The sequence below is a fragment of the Anguilla anguilla genome, chromosome 17, assembly GCF_013347855.1.
Source record: "Anguilla anguilla isolate fAngAng1 chromosome 17, fAngAng1.pri, whole genome shotgun sequence".
Lineage (NCBI taxonomy): Eukaryota > Metazoa > Chordata > Actinopteri > Anguilliformes > Anguillidae > Anguilla > Anguilla anguilla.
Genome location: NC_049217.1, coordinates 22,123,642 through 22,135,684, shown reverse-complemented (window position 1 = coordinate 22,135,684; position 12,043 = coordinate 22,123,642). Strand labels below are relative to the sequence as shown.

General features: G+C 50.1%; 1 protein-coding gene across 1 annotated transcript in view; it reads right to left on the bottom strand.

Moving 5' to 3' along the window:
* Window positions 1-10,492, bottom strand: part of gprc5ba (G protein-coupled receptor, class C, group 5, member Ba) — an 18,476-nt gene extending 7,984 nt beyond the window's left edge. The window contains exons 1-2 of the mRNA XM_035399252.1: window positions 8,888-10,492; window positions 312-1,344 (exon numbers count right to left, since the gene is read on the bottom strand). Coding sequence (XP_035255143.1) covers window positions 312-1,338 — 1,027 coding nt within the window. The 5' untranslated portion in view covers window positions 1,339-1,344; window positions 8,888-10,492. The remainder of the gene's footprint in view (window positions 1-311; window positions 1,345-8,887) is intronic.
* Window positions 10,493-12,043: the final 1,551 nt, after the last annotated feature.

Here is a 12,043-nt window from a genome sequence, read left to right as displayed (position 1 = left end):
GACGTCCGAGGAAGGGATCACACCTGGCCTTTAGGAAGAGGCTGTTGACCCCTCCGTGGACCTCACGGAGCAGGAAGAGGAAGAGGAAGAGGAAGAAGAAGGTTGGGATGAAGAGGAGTGGTACCAGAAACTTCTGACAGGGAAGGGTTTGGATTGAGAATGGAGGGAACAGGAGTCTGGATGAGTGGGTAGAGACAATGTTTTAGGGAAATCTCCTCTCCCGAATCTTCATTCACAAAAGAAAAAAAAAAAAAAACTCCAAATAACTTTCACACACAGTGTTACACAACGCGGCTGCATTCCTCGCATACCTGCGCTGTGCTCGTCGAACGCGTAGCTCTGGTTCTCCACGAACTGGCGGTGCGAGAGCGGGACGTCCTCGTCGAAGCTCGTCTCCCTCATGCGGGACGGCGCCTGCGACGTGTCGAAGTAGTCGGGGGCGGAGGGCTGGGGGGCGGGGCGCAGGCAGAGGTGAGCCTCGGGGACGGCGTGGAGGAGCAGCAGCACCCAGCCCTGGGACACCAGCGCCACGGCCAGCGCCGGGTCGTCCCAGTCCGAGGCGTGGCCCAGCGCCTTGTTGCCGTAGAGATAGAAGCCCAGCCAGGCGGCCCACAGCAGGACGGACGCCAGGCAGACGAGGAGCAGCCACGCCCCGCTGCAGCGCCAGCGCCGCTCCTTCCCGCACAGGGACAGGGCGGCGGCGCCCAGCGCGGCCAGCAGGAGCACCAGCACGTAGCTGCAGGCCAGGGCGAAGTCCAGCGGCTGGAACTGGCAGGCCGGCTGGCCCAGCCGCAGCACCGTCAGCAGCAGCCACTCGGCCGCCACCATGCCCTGCACCAGCGTCAGCCCCAGGGCCGCGCCCACCAGCGCGCACCCGCCGGGGCTCCGCCCCTGCCGCGCCAGCCGCCGCACCCGCCAGCCCTGCGCCAGCAGGCAGGAGAAGCACAGGGCGAACAGCACCCCCCAGAGGGCGCGCCGCACCACGCACAGCCGCTCGTCCCGCTCCAGCAGGTAGGCGAAGCTGAGGCCGAAGAGCCCGGTCACCCCCGCCAGCAGGAGCAGGAGGGGCCCCACCGCGCTGCGCTTCTCGGCCTCGGTCACCGAGCGCAGCCGCCCCAGGAGCACCAGGCCCAGCAGCAGGGCCGCCAGCGCCCCGACGGCCGCCGCCGCCGCAACCGCCACGCCCCACACCGCCTCCAGGTCGCACAGCGTGGTGTAGGGCCGCCGCAGGCCCAGGAAGCCGCAGCCGAAGGGCGCCGCCTCCTCCTCTTCCTCCTCCGAGGAGCCGCCGGCCACCAGGGAGAGGAAGAGGACCAGGAGAACGGGGAATCCTGCCATCGCTGACTGGAGAGAGGGAAGGGAGAGAAGAGTGAGAGAGACAGACAGACAGAATGAGAGAGGGAAGGGAGATAAGAGTGAGAGATAGAGAGACAGAATGAGAGAGGGAAGGGAGAGAAGAGTGAGACAGAATGAGAGAGGGAAGGGAGAGGAGAGTGAGAGAGAAACAGAATGAGAGAGGAAAGGGAGAGAGGCAGACAGACACAGGGAGGTTTAGTTCAGCTGTGAAACAATGCGCTGCTTTACACAGTATGACACAGTCAGATTACTAAGAGCCCACTGAGCAGCTGGAACAGGGTGTGTGTGTGTGTGTGCGTGTGTGTGCGTGTGTGTGTGTGCGTGCATGCATGCATGCGTGTGTGTGTGCGTGCGCATGCGTGCGTGTCTGCCTCTGTCTCTGTGTGTGCATGCATGTGTGCATGTGTGTGTGTGCATGTGCATCTGCGTGCGTGCTTGTTTGCGTGCACGCATGCATGTGTGTGAGCATGTGCATGCATGTGTGCACATCTGTGTGTATGTTTGTTTGCATGCAGGTGTGTGAGCATGTGCGACAGTGTGTGTGTGTGCGTGTGTGTGCACTGTGCTACACTGATATCCTATATCTCTGGCAGCAGGAAGTCTGTGACTCTCTTCCTCCATCCTGTGTGAAGTCAGAGTTCCGCCATTCCCCCCCCCCCCCCCCCCCCCCCCGTTTTCACACACCGAGGCGCCCGTGCGTCACGGAGCGGAGCTCGGGAAGGGGCCCGCGGCGCACGGAAAGCGCCGGAAGGAAGCCTCAGCGGCTCCGCGGGCCGAACCCCGTTTAATTTCCTCCGCAAATAAAACATCCAATTAGGTTTTATTGAATCGGCTCGGCGGCCTCCATCTTGCGCCGCGCGGCTGCCCCGCCGAGCCGAGACTGCCAGAGCAGAGGAGACCGTAAACAAGCAGGGAGGGGGAAGAAAATGAGTACGGACCAGCGCCGTACCTAAAACCCATTAACCTCGCCGCCGCACTCTCTCGCTGCCACTTCAGATATATTAGCCCGTACGCCTTAACGGCCATTTTGGAAATGAAACACAGCCTGCATGCGTGCACTTGAAATACGTGATATTACACTCGTCCTCTGACGTTTATTTTAGCAGCACACTACGCTGTGTAACACTGAGGGTCCCTTGGTTATTTTGTAATGTTGTTAGGGAAACCAGAACGTTAACCTCTTCCCTCTTGTGGGCATTTCGACCACTGAATGCTTAATCACTGTACAGCCTGTGAATCTCGAGGAAAATGAATGCATATTTAAACTGACAGAATCTGATTGGTGATTTTTCACCATTCAGGGAGCATCAGTGGTTTGGGGCGGAGGGGGGGGGGGGTAGGGAGACAGAGCGTGGTAAAAAAAGAAGGGGGCGGGGCTCATCCTAATCCTGCAGTTCTCCCCCCTCTCTCCCGCATCACCATCTCATCTCATCTCCCTCTCGCCTCTCGGCTGCCGTTAGCGGGGCTCGCGCCGAACCCCCGACCGTGCCGCTCCCCGTGCCGCCCGTGCCGCCGGAGCCCTGGCACCGCCCACCCCGGGGCTTACCGTGGGCCTCCCCCCCCCACTCCCGCACCGACGCTCCTTAAACCAAACGGTCAGACCCAAGCCCCAGTCCCAAAACAGCGAGGGCTCACCAGACTCAGCAACGCGAGAAAATTCTCCGCCCTCCACCCTCTGTCCAGCCACCCCCACTACGGCACAAAGTCACCGCAGGCTTAATCACTCTCCAGAATTCTCTGAAGGTTTCATTTCTCTCCTTCTCTCTATTTCTCTGTCTCTCTTTTCTCTCCCTCTGTCTCCCTCAATCCCTCCTCATTTTCTCACAGTTCATCTTCATTTGCTTCTCTCCTTGGCTCAGCAAATATTTTTCATTAATTTTTAAATTACCCCTCTTATGTGGTTGACATGTTCTAAGAGGAGCTGTGAAAGATTTATCATTCCGAAAACCCCCCTCCAACACAAAACAGTGTTCTCCAATCCTCCCTCTTCTCAACCCCATCCTCTCTCTCTCTCTCTCTCTCTCTGTCTCTCTGTCTCTCTGTCTCTCTCTCTCTCCCTCTCTCTCTCTCTCTCTCTCTCTGTCTCTCTCTCTCTCCCTCTCTCTCTCTCTCTCTCTCTCTCTCTCTCTGTCTCTCTCTCTCTCTCTTACGTAATAGTGAACGATCCAGCTCTCACCAGTTCTGCTGCATCGCTGCTGCTAAGGAATCCTCTATGAAGCCTGTTACACTGTTACACACTGCTACTGCGCACTGCTACACACTACTCCTGCACACAGTTACACACTGCTACTGCACACAGCAACACACTGCTACTGCACAGTTACACACTGCTATAGCACACAGCTACACACTGCTACTGCACCCCGATACACACTGCTACTGCACACCGCTACACACTGCTACCACCCAGCTACACACTGCTACTGCACACAGTTACACACTACTACTGTACACAGTTACACACTGCTACTGCAGACTGCTACACACTACTACTGCACACCGCTACACACTGCTACTGCACACAGCAACACACTGCTACTGCACACAGTTACACACTGCTACTGCACACAGCAACACACTGCTATAGCACACAGCTACACACTGCTACTACAAACAATTACACACTACTACAGCACACAGTTACATACTGCTACTGTACACAGTTACACACTGCTACTGCGCACTGCTACACACTACTCCTGCACACAGTTACACACTGCTACTGCACACAGCAACACACTGCTACTGCACAGGTACACACTGCTATAGCACACAGCTACACACTGCTACTGCACCCCGATACACACTGCTACTGCACACCGCTACACACTGCTACCACCCAGCTACACACTGCTACTGCACACAGTTACACACTACTACTGTACACAGTTACACACTGCTACTGCAGACTGCTACACACTACTACTGCACACCGCTACACACTGCTACTGCACACAGCAACACACTGCTACTGCACAGTTACACACTGCTATAGCACACAGCTACACACTGCTACTACAAACAATTACACACTACTACAGCACAGTTACATACTGCTACTGTACACAGTTACACACTGCTACTGCGCACTGCTACACACTACTGCACACAGTTACACACTGCTACTGCACACAGCAACACACTGCTACTGCACACGGTTATGCACTGCTCCTGCACACAGTTACACACTGCTACAGCACACTGCTACTGCACACCACTACACACTGCTACCACACTGCTACACACTACTGCACACAGCAGGAAGGCTACACAGCATCAAATATTTTCTTTTATCTTCTCTTTTCTCAGCATTTGCAATATTGCAAGAAAATGTCATGATACCCGGAAAGGGGCAACCAGTAATTCTGGCATTTCTTTATGGCTTTGGTCCTGAGCACCACCTGCACAAAGACCTGGGCCTGTTCTCGTCAAGAGCAGCCTGCTATTCACAAAAATGTGTACCCACAGCTTCCAAGGCCATCCTTCCAAAAATACACTCCTGGTGTAAAGCTTCGCGATTGGCCTGCACATAGGAGAGGGTGTTTTTCTGGCCAACTACAGCCAAGAACAGAGGAAACTGATCCTCCAATCAGAGTGCCGCGTGTTGTACTCTGTTACTCCAGGCTAAACCACTAATTTCTTACATAGTTAACATCTTTACCACATTGTCAATAATTACACTGCCAGACTAACGGCCACCAATGTAACTATGTCTTTCTATGTGATAATGTTACCAAAAATACCGAAATTGAAGAAATCTACTTAGTAGAGCATGAACTAAGGAATGCACTTAGCTAGGAATTGAATGCATATTTAATGCATTGGGATTTCAATAAATCACAGCGGCTGTGATGCGGGTGTCCCTAAATTAGACTACAAACTGTAGTAACTGCATAGTTGGCTATTAATTTGGCTGCTTGATTGATGTCCCTATTAAAGGGAAGCGACTCGTATTGATTCCAGGAAGGTTCCGATAGATGAGAGATAATTCATCTGTTGATAACGGCAGGAAAAAAAAAAAATAGAGGGCACCATCGCTAATTGGATCCAGGCACAAGGTTTGTTCAGCGTTGAGCTGATTGGAGGGAAACGTTATGAGGGCACCACTGTTCCCTCACATGCAGTTCACCAACCATCTGTGCGCAGCAGTGCGCTCTTTAAATGGGCCTGTTCTGCTTGTGCTCGGTAAGCCAGAGGCACAAGCAATGGCTACTCTTTTTTTTTTGTTAGCATGTTGCCTGACTAATTGAGTAGCGGTGCCTGGCTGATTTTAAAGGCAGATTATTTGGGGGTAGCGACGCCCGCGGAGGGGTGCGTTTCATTCGGCAGGTTTTGTTCCCCTCGTGGCACAGAAGCTTGACACCCCTAACAGGACAGGCCATTCAGCCCAACAATGCTCGCTCGTTTTACTAACTAAATTAGTGCTCTGATTACCTACAGACTAGATAGTATCTAGCACTGTATCAGGACTAGTCTTGAAAAATCCCCAGAGTTTCTGCCTCTACTACGTGACCTGGCAGGCTATTCCACACATTGACTACTCTCTGTGTGCAACGAAAAAAATTCTTCCTAATGTCTGTGTGTTCATTTACATTTATGTCCCCTGGTTCTACTCGCAGCAGAATCCTGGTGGATCCGGCGTGGGCCGGCGCTAGGTGTGTGTGTGTGTGAACCGCACGCCTCTGGCGGAACGGGAACGTGCAGCTCAGCTGCTGGATTTGGCGATGAAAAGAGGCGACGGCCTGCAGACTGCCCCGCGGAAGTGAGTGTGCATGTATTTTTTATTTTTATTTGACCTTTATTTAACCGGGTAAAAAAAAACCCATTGGGATCGCAATCTCTTTTGCAAGGTGGCACCTGACATAAATCACAGAGTTACAATGGTACACAAGACAGTGGACAAACAAGTTACAAACATCAAAAGGAAAAAGATGTGCTTGTTTTGCAATGAAACGATGCAGGGAATTTTCAAATAGATAAGATACGGGTTTGTAAATAAGGGACTAAAATTTAGGACTAAATTTTGGTTTAAATACAAACTACCTGCCTCACATGATCAGTAACTTCTCAATATCACATTTTTTTTTTTTACTGTAAAGTTTTTTTTTTTCTTTTTTACTGACTTCTGCTTAACTGTCTCTACCATCTCAGCTAGGGGGGTGGGGGGTTCCCCAGGATCTGGATTCTGGACAGGTAGTTAACCCCCTGCATTGTTTAATCACATGTGTCCCATATGAAAAGCCCCCACTGCCATATCTTATTCTTACAATGATAACTTTTTGTTTTTTTTAACAATAAGGTCATGGAAGTGATGTAATCTGCCTATCTTTGCGCAACCCAACAGTTTGCCGTCAGTCACCGCTTGCAAAGCCGACACTGAGCAAAAACGTTTGAAAAAAGAAGTTACTTCTGAAGGTGTAAATTGACCCCCCCCCCCCACCCCCATCTCCATCCCCACGATAGCCCCTCAAGACATGCTTAGATCTGGTAATTAGCACTCATTAGCTTGTGACTGGTCTCACACTGTGACCATATGCTAATTGGGCTGGCAATTAACACTCAGATCATTTAATCTCTCCCCATCGCAGGGCCTGGCTTGGAACTCAGGAACATGTCAGTTCCAAGCCAGCATGATGTCTCCCCCCTTTGAACTGGTGTTCGAATCACAGTCCGTGGGCATCACGGTTTAGAAAAAGCATAGTGGGAAGAACACTTTAATGTTATGAGAGTAGTCTTCTCATCAGAACTAGCCCAGCAAGAATCAGGGTATCTGGAAGCTTGTGGCCCCACTGCCTCCTGGATCGACATTAAGCTCACAGTGCTGTTAACCTCCTTCCACAGTACGGCACGTATAAACCCACATATACTCACGTGCAAACACATGTCCACATGTACCCATACACACAACACACACACACACACACGCACACGCACACACACACAAACAGAATGCTCGTGCACACACACACGCGTACAAACACATCCGTACACACACACACACACACAAGGTCCTGCCAGTTGAATACAGGTCCATACATACTGGTACGTTTCCCAGAGAAGGCACCTTTGAGCCCTTCCTCTGAAGTCCTGACTTCAGACCATGACAGAATATCATACCACCCTTTACCCCTCATTCCACACCCTATAACGCCAGGGGCCAGTTTCACAAACACAGATTAAGCTTAGTCCTCCATTCAAATTTGAATTTGGTCTAGTACTAGGCTTAATCTGAGCCTGTGAAACTGCCCCCAGGTGTCTAAGAAAGGGAGACTCTGAGACACCCAGTGTCCAACATATAACCATTAAAAAAAACACATAACAAATAAACAAACAACATAACTCCTTACTGTATGATGTTTGGGCCAAAAACGTGGGTGTGACCCTGAACCCGTCCTGAAAGTCTGGTGCCAGATTCTCGACACAGGATAACAGCTGGGGTATCAGGAGCAGCAGCTGACCAAACTGGCTGAGCCTTGAAACTGAATATCTCGTCAGAAAAGTCTTTTTTTAGAAAGTCTCACAAAACAATGCGGACTGTGGCAGCGGCTACAGGGAGGTTCACAAATTATTGTTTGGCTCCTGGACTTTAAAGCAAACTATTGTTTCAGGGGAAGGGGAATGATCCGCATATCTAAAAAAAGAGCATCGCTTCATCGCTAATGTGCGTGTGAATATGTATGTATATGTGTGTGTGTGTGTGTGTGTGTGTGTGTGTGTGTGTGTGTGTGTGCTTTGGGGGACTAGGTCAGTGCATATGTGTCCAGGATGTCATTTATGTGTCCAAGGTCTTTTAACAACATAAACAGACATATGTTATATTACAAAAACAGATACAATTTACTTTCCTATATTGTATAATATGTAATCCAAATATACAGACGATAGTACTGCCATTGGATAATACAACTCCTGCCCACCAACACTGAGCAAACACAATGAATAGGCTGTTAGAAGCATTGAATTGCTGTAACATTACCACCAAAAAGCTTCATTTAATTCCAGGCAGACTGCATGAAAGACATGGGCATTTGGTCCTGTACATTTACTTTTACAATGATTACCTGCGCATGAATGGTGCGTTAGGATGAACAATGTGTGACCTGTTCCTACGGTGTTTATAATTACAGCAAATGGGTTAAGGTTCTAGGTGCTTTTCCAGTGACCCCAGAGGTCAGGGCCACGTGCCAGTCACCCAGTGTAAACTTATATCTGACCCCTCTCTAGAAGCTCGACCACGTGACCACACAGATATTCCACCTATCATGCATATTTAAAACCGCGTTTGGTGCAATAGCACCGCGTATTCACGTATTCACCTCGATGATTGATGGTCACAACATAACTTCAACGTTTTGTGTGGCGACACGACACGTGACAGATCGCTACAGTTCTATTAAATGACAGGGGCGGCGCGTTCAAGACATGGAATGAGGCTAGTGATATTGATGGACACAGAGAGAACCGCACAAGCATCCACCCCGATCTCATTGACCGGTCGATCGATGCGATCGGAAAGGTTGGGGGAACCTACCTTGTGAGATGTAAACAGATCCTCGATTGCTGGACGCACGTGTCACGTGTTTAGGAGATTTAATAAATGTCACATTTCGTATTTAAACTCCCCCGCTGAGCTTGCGATAGCACTCTTCAGGCACCTTTGGCGTTTACGCAACGACTCAACGCAGAGCCTCAAACAAATTTGGGTGCGGGGTTTGATGATGCACCTCCAATCACACAATATCCCTCTTCTTGTGCAGCCTACTAGTCCTATAAAACAGGATAGCGGACTTATTTAGGACTGCAGATCGGGTTTTTTTCGCGATGCCTTTTCCTTATTTCCTTTGTTCAGAGCTGCGTTCACCAAAGAACTGTCTTGTCATAAATAAGTAAAGAAATTGTTAAATAAATGAAAAGTGTTGACTACACACTGTCCGTTATCCCACTGTGCTGGGACACCAAAGACAGGCAGCCAGGCAGCCAGAATCTAGTCTCACTGGTCCCCACTCTCTACCTCCCGACGGACCGCATCACCCGTGTGTGTGAGCCCGGTGATCCGCATAACCCGCAGTATGTTAATCCCTTTCCAGAGCGAGAGAAAGCATGACAGAATTAGGGATGCGTCTGCTGTCCACCCTTCTCTTCTTTCTTCTGTCTTTTGCGTTCCTCCTCCGACCCCAAAAATAGAATCCCGGAGGCGGTTGTCACCCCCGCTCGTCTCCTCGGATATTGAGGAGCTCGCCTGCGAACCTGGCGCTCATATAGCAGTATGTCCAGTTTATTGTCTCGCGGGGAGGGGGGTGGTGGTGGGTTGGGGTGCTTTGTTTTATTCTCGTTGGTCTTGCACCCCCCTGCGTGGACAGTAATGAAAACAATGATCCGGGTAGTACTTAGACTAATGCCTTTACAGTATAATAGCTCCCACTCCCACTGTCTCTTTCCCCCTTTTCGGACTGGCTTGCAGGAGAAGCAGTCCTCCGAAACGGTGTGCCGTGATGCTCTCTCTCTCTCTCTCTCTCAGTCGAAGTCGCTCCTCCTCAGCTGTTCAACTCTATCAATTCACAGAGAGGCGTGCGGTGACTGACAGTTCCCCCCCGCGCCTGCTCTCCGCTCGCTGCCTGATGAGAATGTGAAGCGTATCTGAATGCGAGCGCGTTTGTTGTAACGATTTCCCGTTCGTCAGTAGTAGTTGTTGTTGATGATGCTGCTGCTGCTGCTTGCGTGCGTTTCGGACAGATATGGATGCCTTCGCCTCAGATTTGAATAACCGGGGCTTGAATTGAAAAACGCTTACAAGGCAGCGGTGAGTGACAACGGCATTGATTTCCCGGTACCGTGGAACCGCAGCGGACTTAATCCTCCCACGTTCTATGCATTTCCATGCGCAATCAATGGGAGACAAAAGTGCCAACATTTACCCGCGTGAAGAGCCCAGCTGCAACTCAAACGGCCATTCACAGCGAGGGAGTTTATAATTATCTGGGCTTTGAGCTCTGCTGGGCAGGCCCCACGGTTACCACTCTAAAAACCGAAACCTCGGCGCCCTTTCTTCTACAATGCAGCCCGTCAGCACGTGCCAGAAATTCGAAAGCGGTAGCAAAGGCAGCGTTCCTTGCAATATGACAGCAGAACGACACTCCCATTTTGTCTCCCATTCCCCTCTCTTTCTCTCTCTCTCTCTTTCTCTCACTCTCTCTCTCTGTCATTCTGTCTTTTCCTTTCTCTGTCATAAGCTGCACAATCAAACAGGCAAAACCAGAGGTAACACTCAGCCACAGGCATGGTAAGAGACGACATGTAACAGTTTGACAGGTGCTACTGTAGCTTTACAAGTGCGGTGTGCAGGGATTGACAAAGGAAACGCATTTTCTGTGTGTCTCTGTTTGGGGGAGTTGAGTGGGTAGTCGCTCAGAGACAGACTGGAGGTAGGTCGATGGTTGGGGGGGGGGGGGGGGGGGGGGGGGAGGGGTGCGGAGTGTTAGGAAGGATGATCAGCCATGACAAATCTCAGCTCTCTCAGACCTCTATGTTTCTCCCATTGCTCTCTAGTAGGTTCTGACCATTGTAAGTTTGATTGACTGCCCCCTCCCCTCCCATGCCCAAGCACCTATCCGGAGCTTCAAGCTGCTGAACTGCAACATGAGTCCAATTAGCATATAGCCTATAAGCAATGATTATTATCGCCTTCATCCTTTTAATGATGCTCTATATTCGCTTTCTCCCTTCTCTCCCTTATCACACAGATTTACTGTTGGCGGAATACATTACTGGCCATTTATAAATGAAGCATTAAAAAATCACATTTTTTCTCAGCTGAGATCTTGCTGGAGAGGCTCCGAGCGCCTTGTGCACGAAGCGGTCCGTTCCCAGAAGCCACTGCTGCACGCTGCGTCGCGCTTGCCATCGTTGGACACTTCGGGTCTTCCCAGTCATGCCGTCGAGAGAGACAAACCTTTGAGTTTCATAGGGAATTTGGAGCTCTGGAGACTCCCTTCGGACCCTCCTCTGATTGGTGTCCTCTGATCGGTGTCCTCTGATTGGTGGCAGTGTTGTATGATGGTTGGTCACTGGGCTGGTAATCTAAACGTTTCAGGTTTCATTCCCAGGTAGGGCACTACCATTGTAGCCTTGAGCTAAATACGCAACCTGAAGTAGTTCAAGTATATCCAGCTGTATAAATGGGTACTATGTAAATTGCTAAAAGTTGTGTAATTCGCTCTGGATAAGAGCATCTGCTAAGTGCCTGTAGATTATGTCTAGCCCCTAATGCCAGGGAGCCCCAAACTTGTTCAGCTCAGTCAAGGCTCACTGTGTGTAGAATGACCCCCACCTCAGTAAAACGGTTCACAGCAGAAACTTTTATCCAACACTCCAATGCAGTGGCTATTTAACAGGCAACACAGTAAAAATGTTCTCAGTCAAATCAACTAATTCATTTTACTCTGAGAAAACACATTGGATCTTTACTGGACTCATATAAGCTCTGTAAGAGTTGACTTAGCAGTGAACCTTTTTTACTGCATAGTAAATAAACACAGTATATATATATATATATAGCTACATATACATAGCTAATATATATAGCTAATATTTCATGTCCATTACAAATATACAGAGCTATAAACAAAACATTCTTTAAAGTGAAAGGGGGGGGGGTGTCTGTTTTTCTGACGACCTTCTAAGAGCGCTG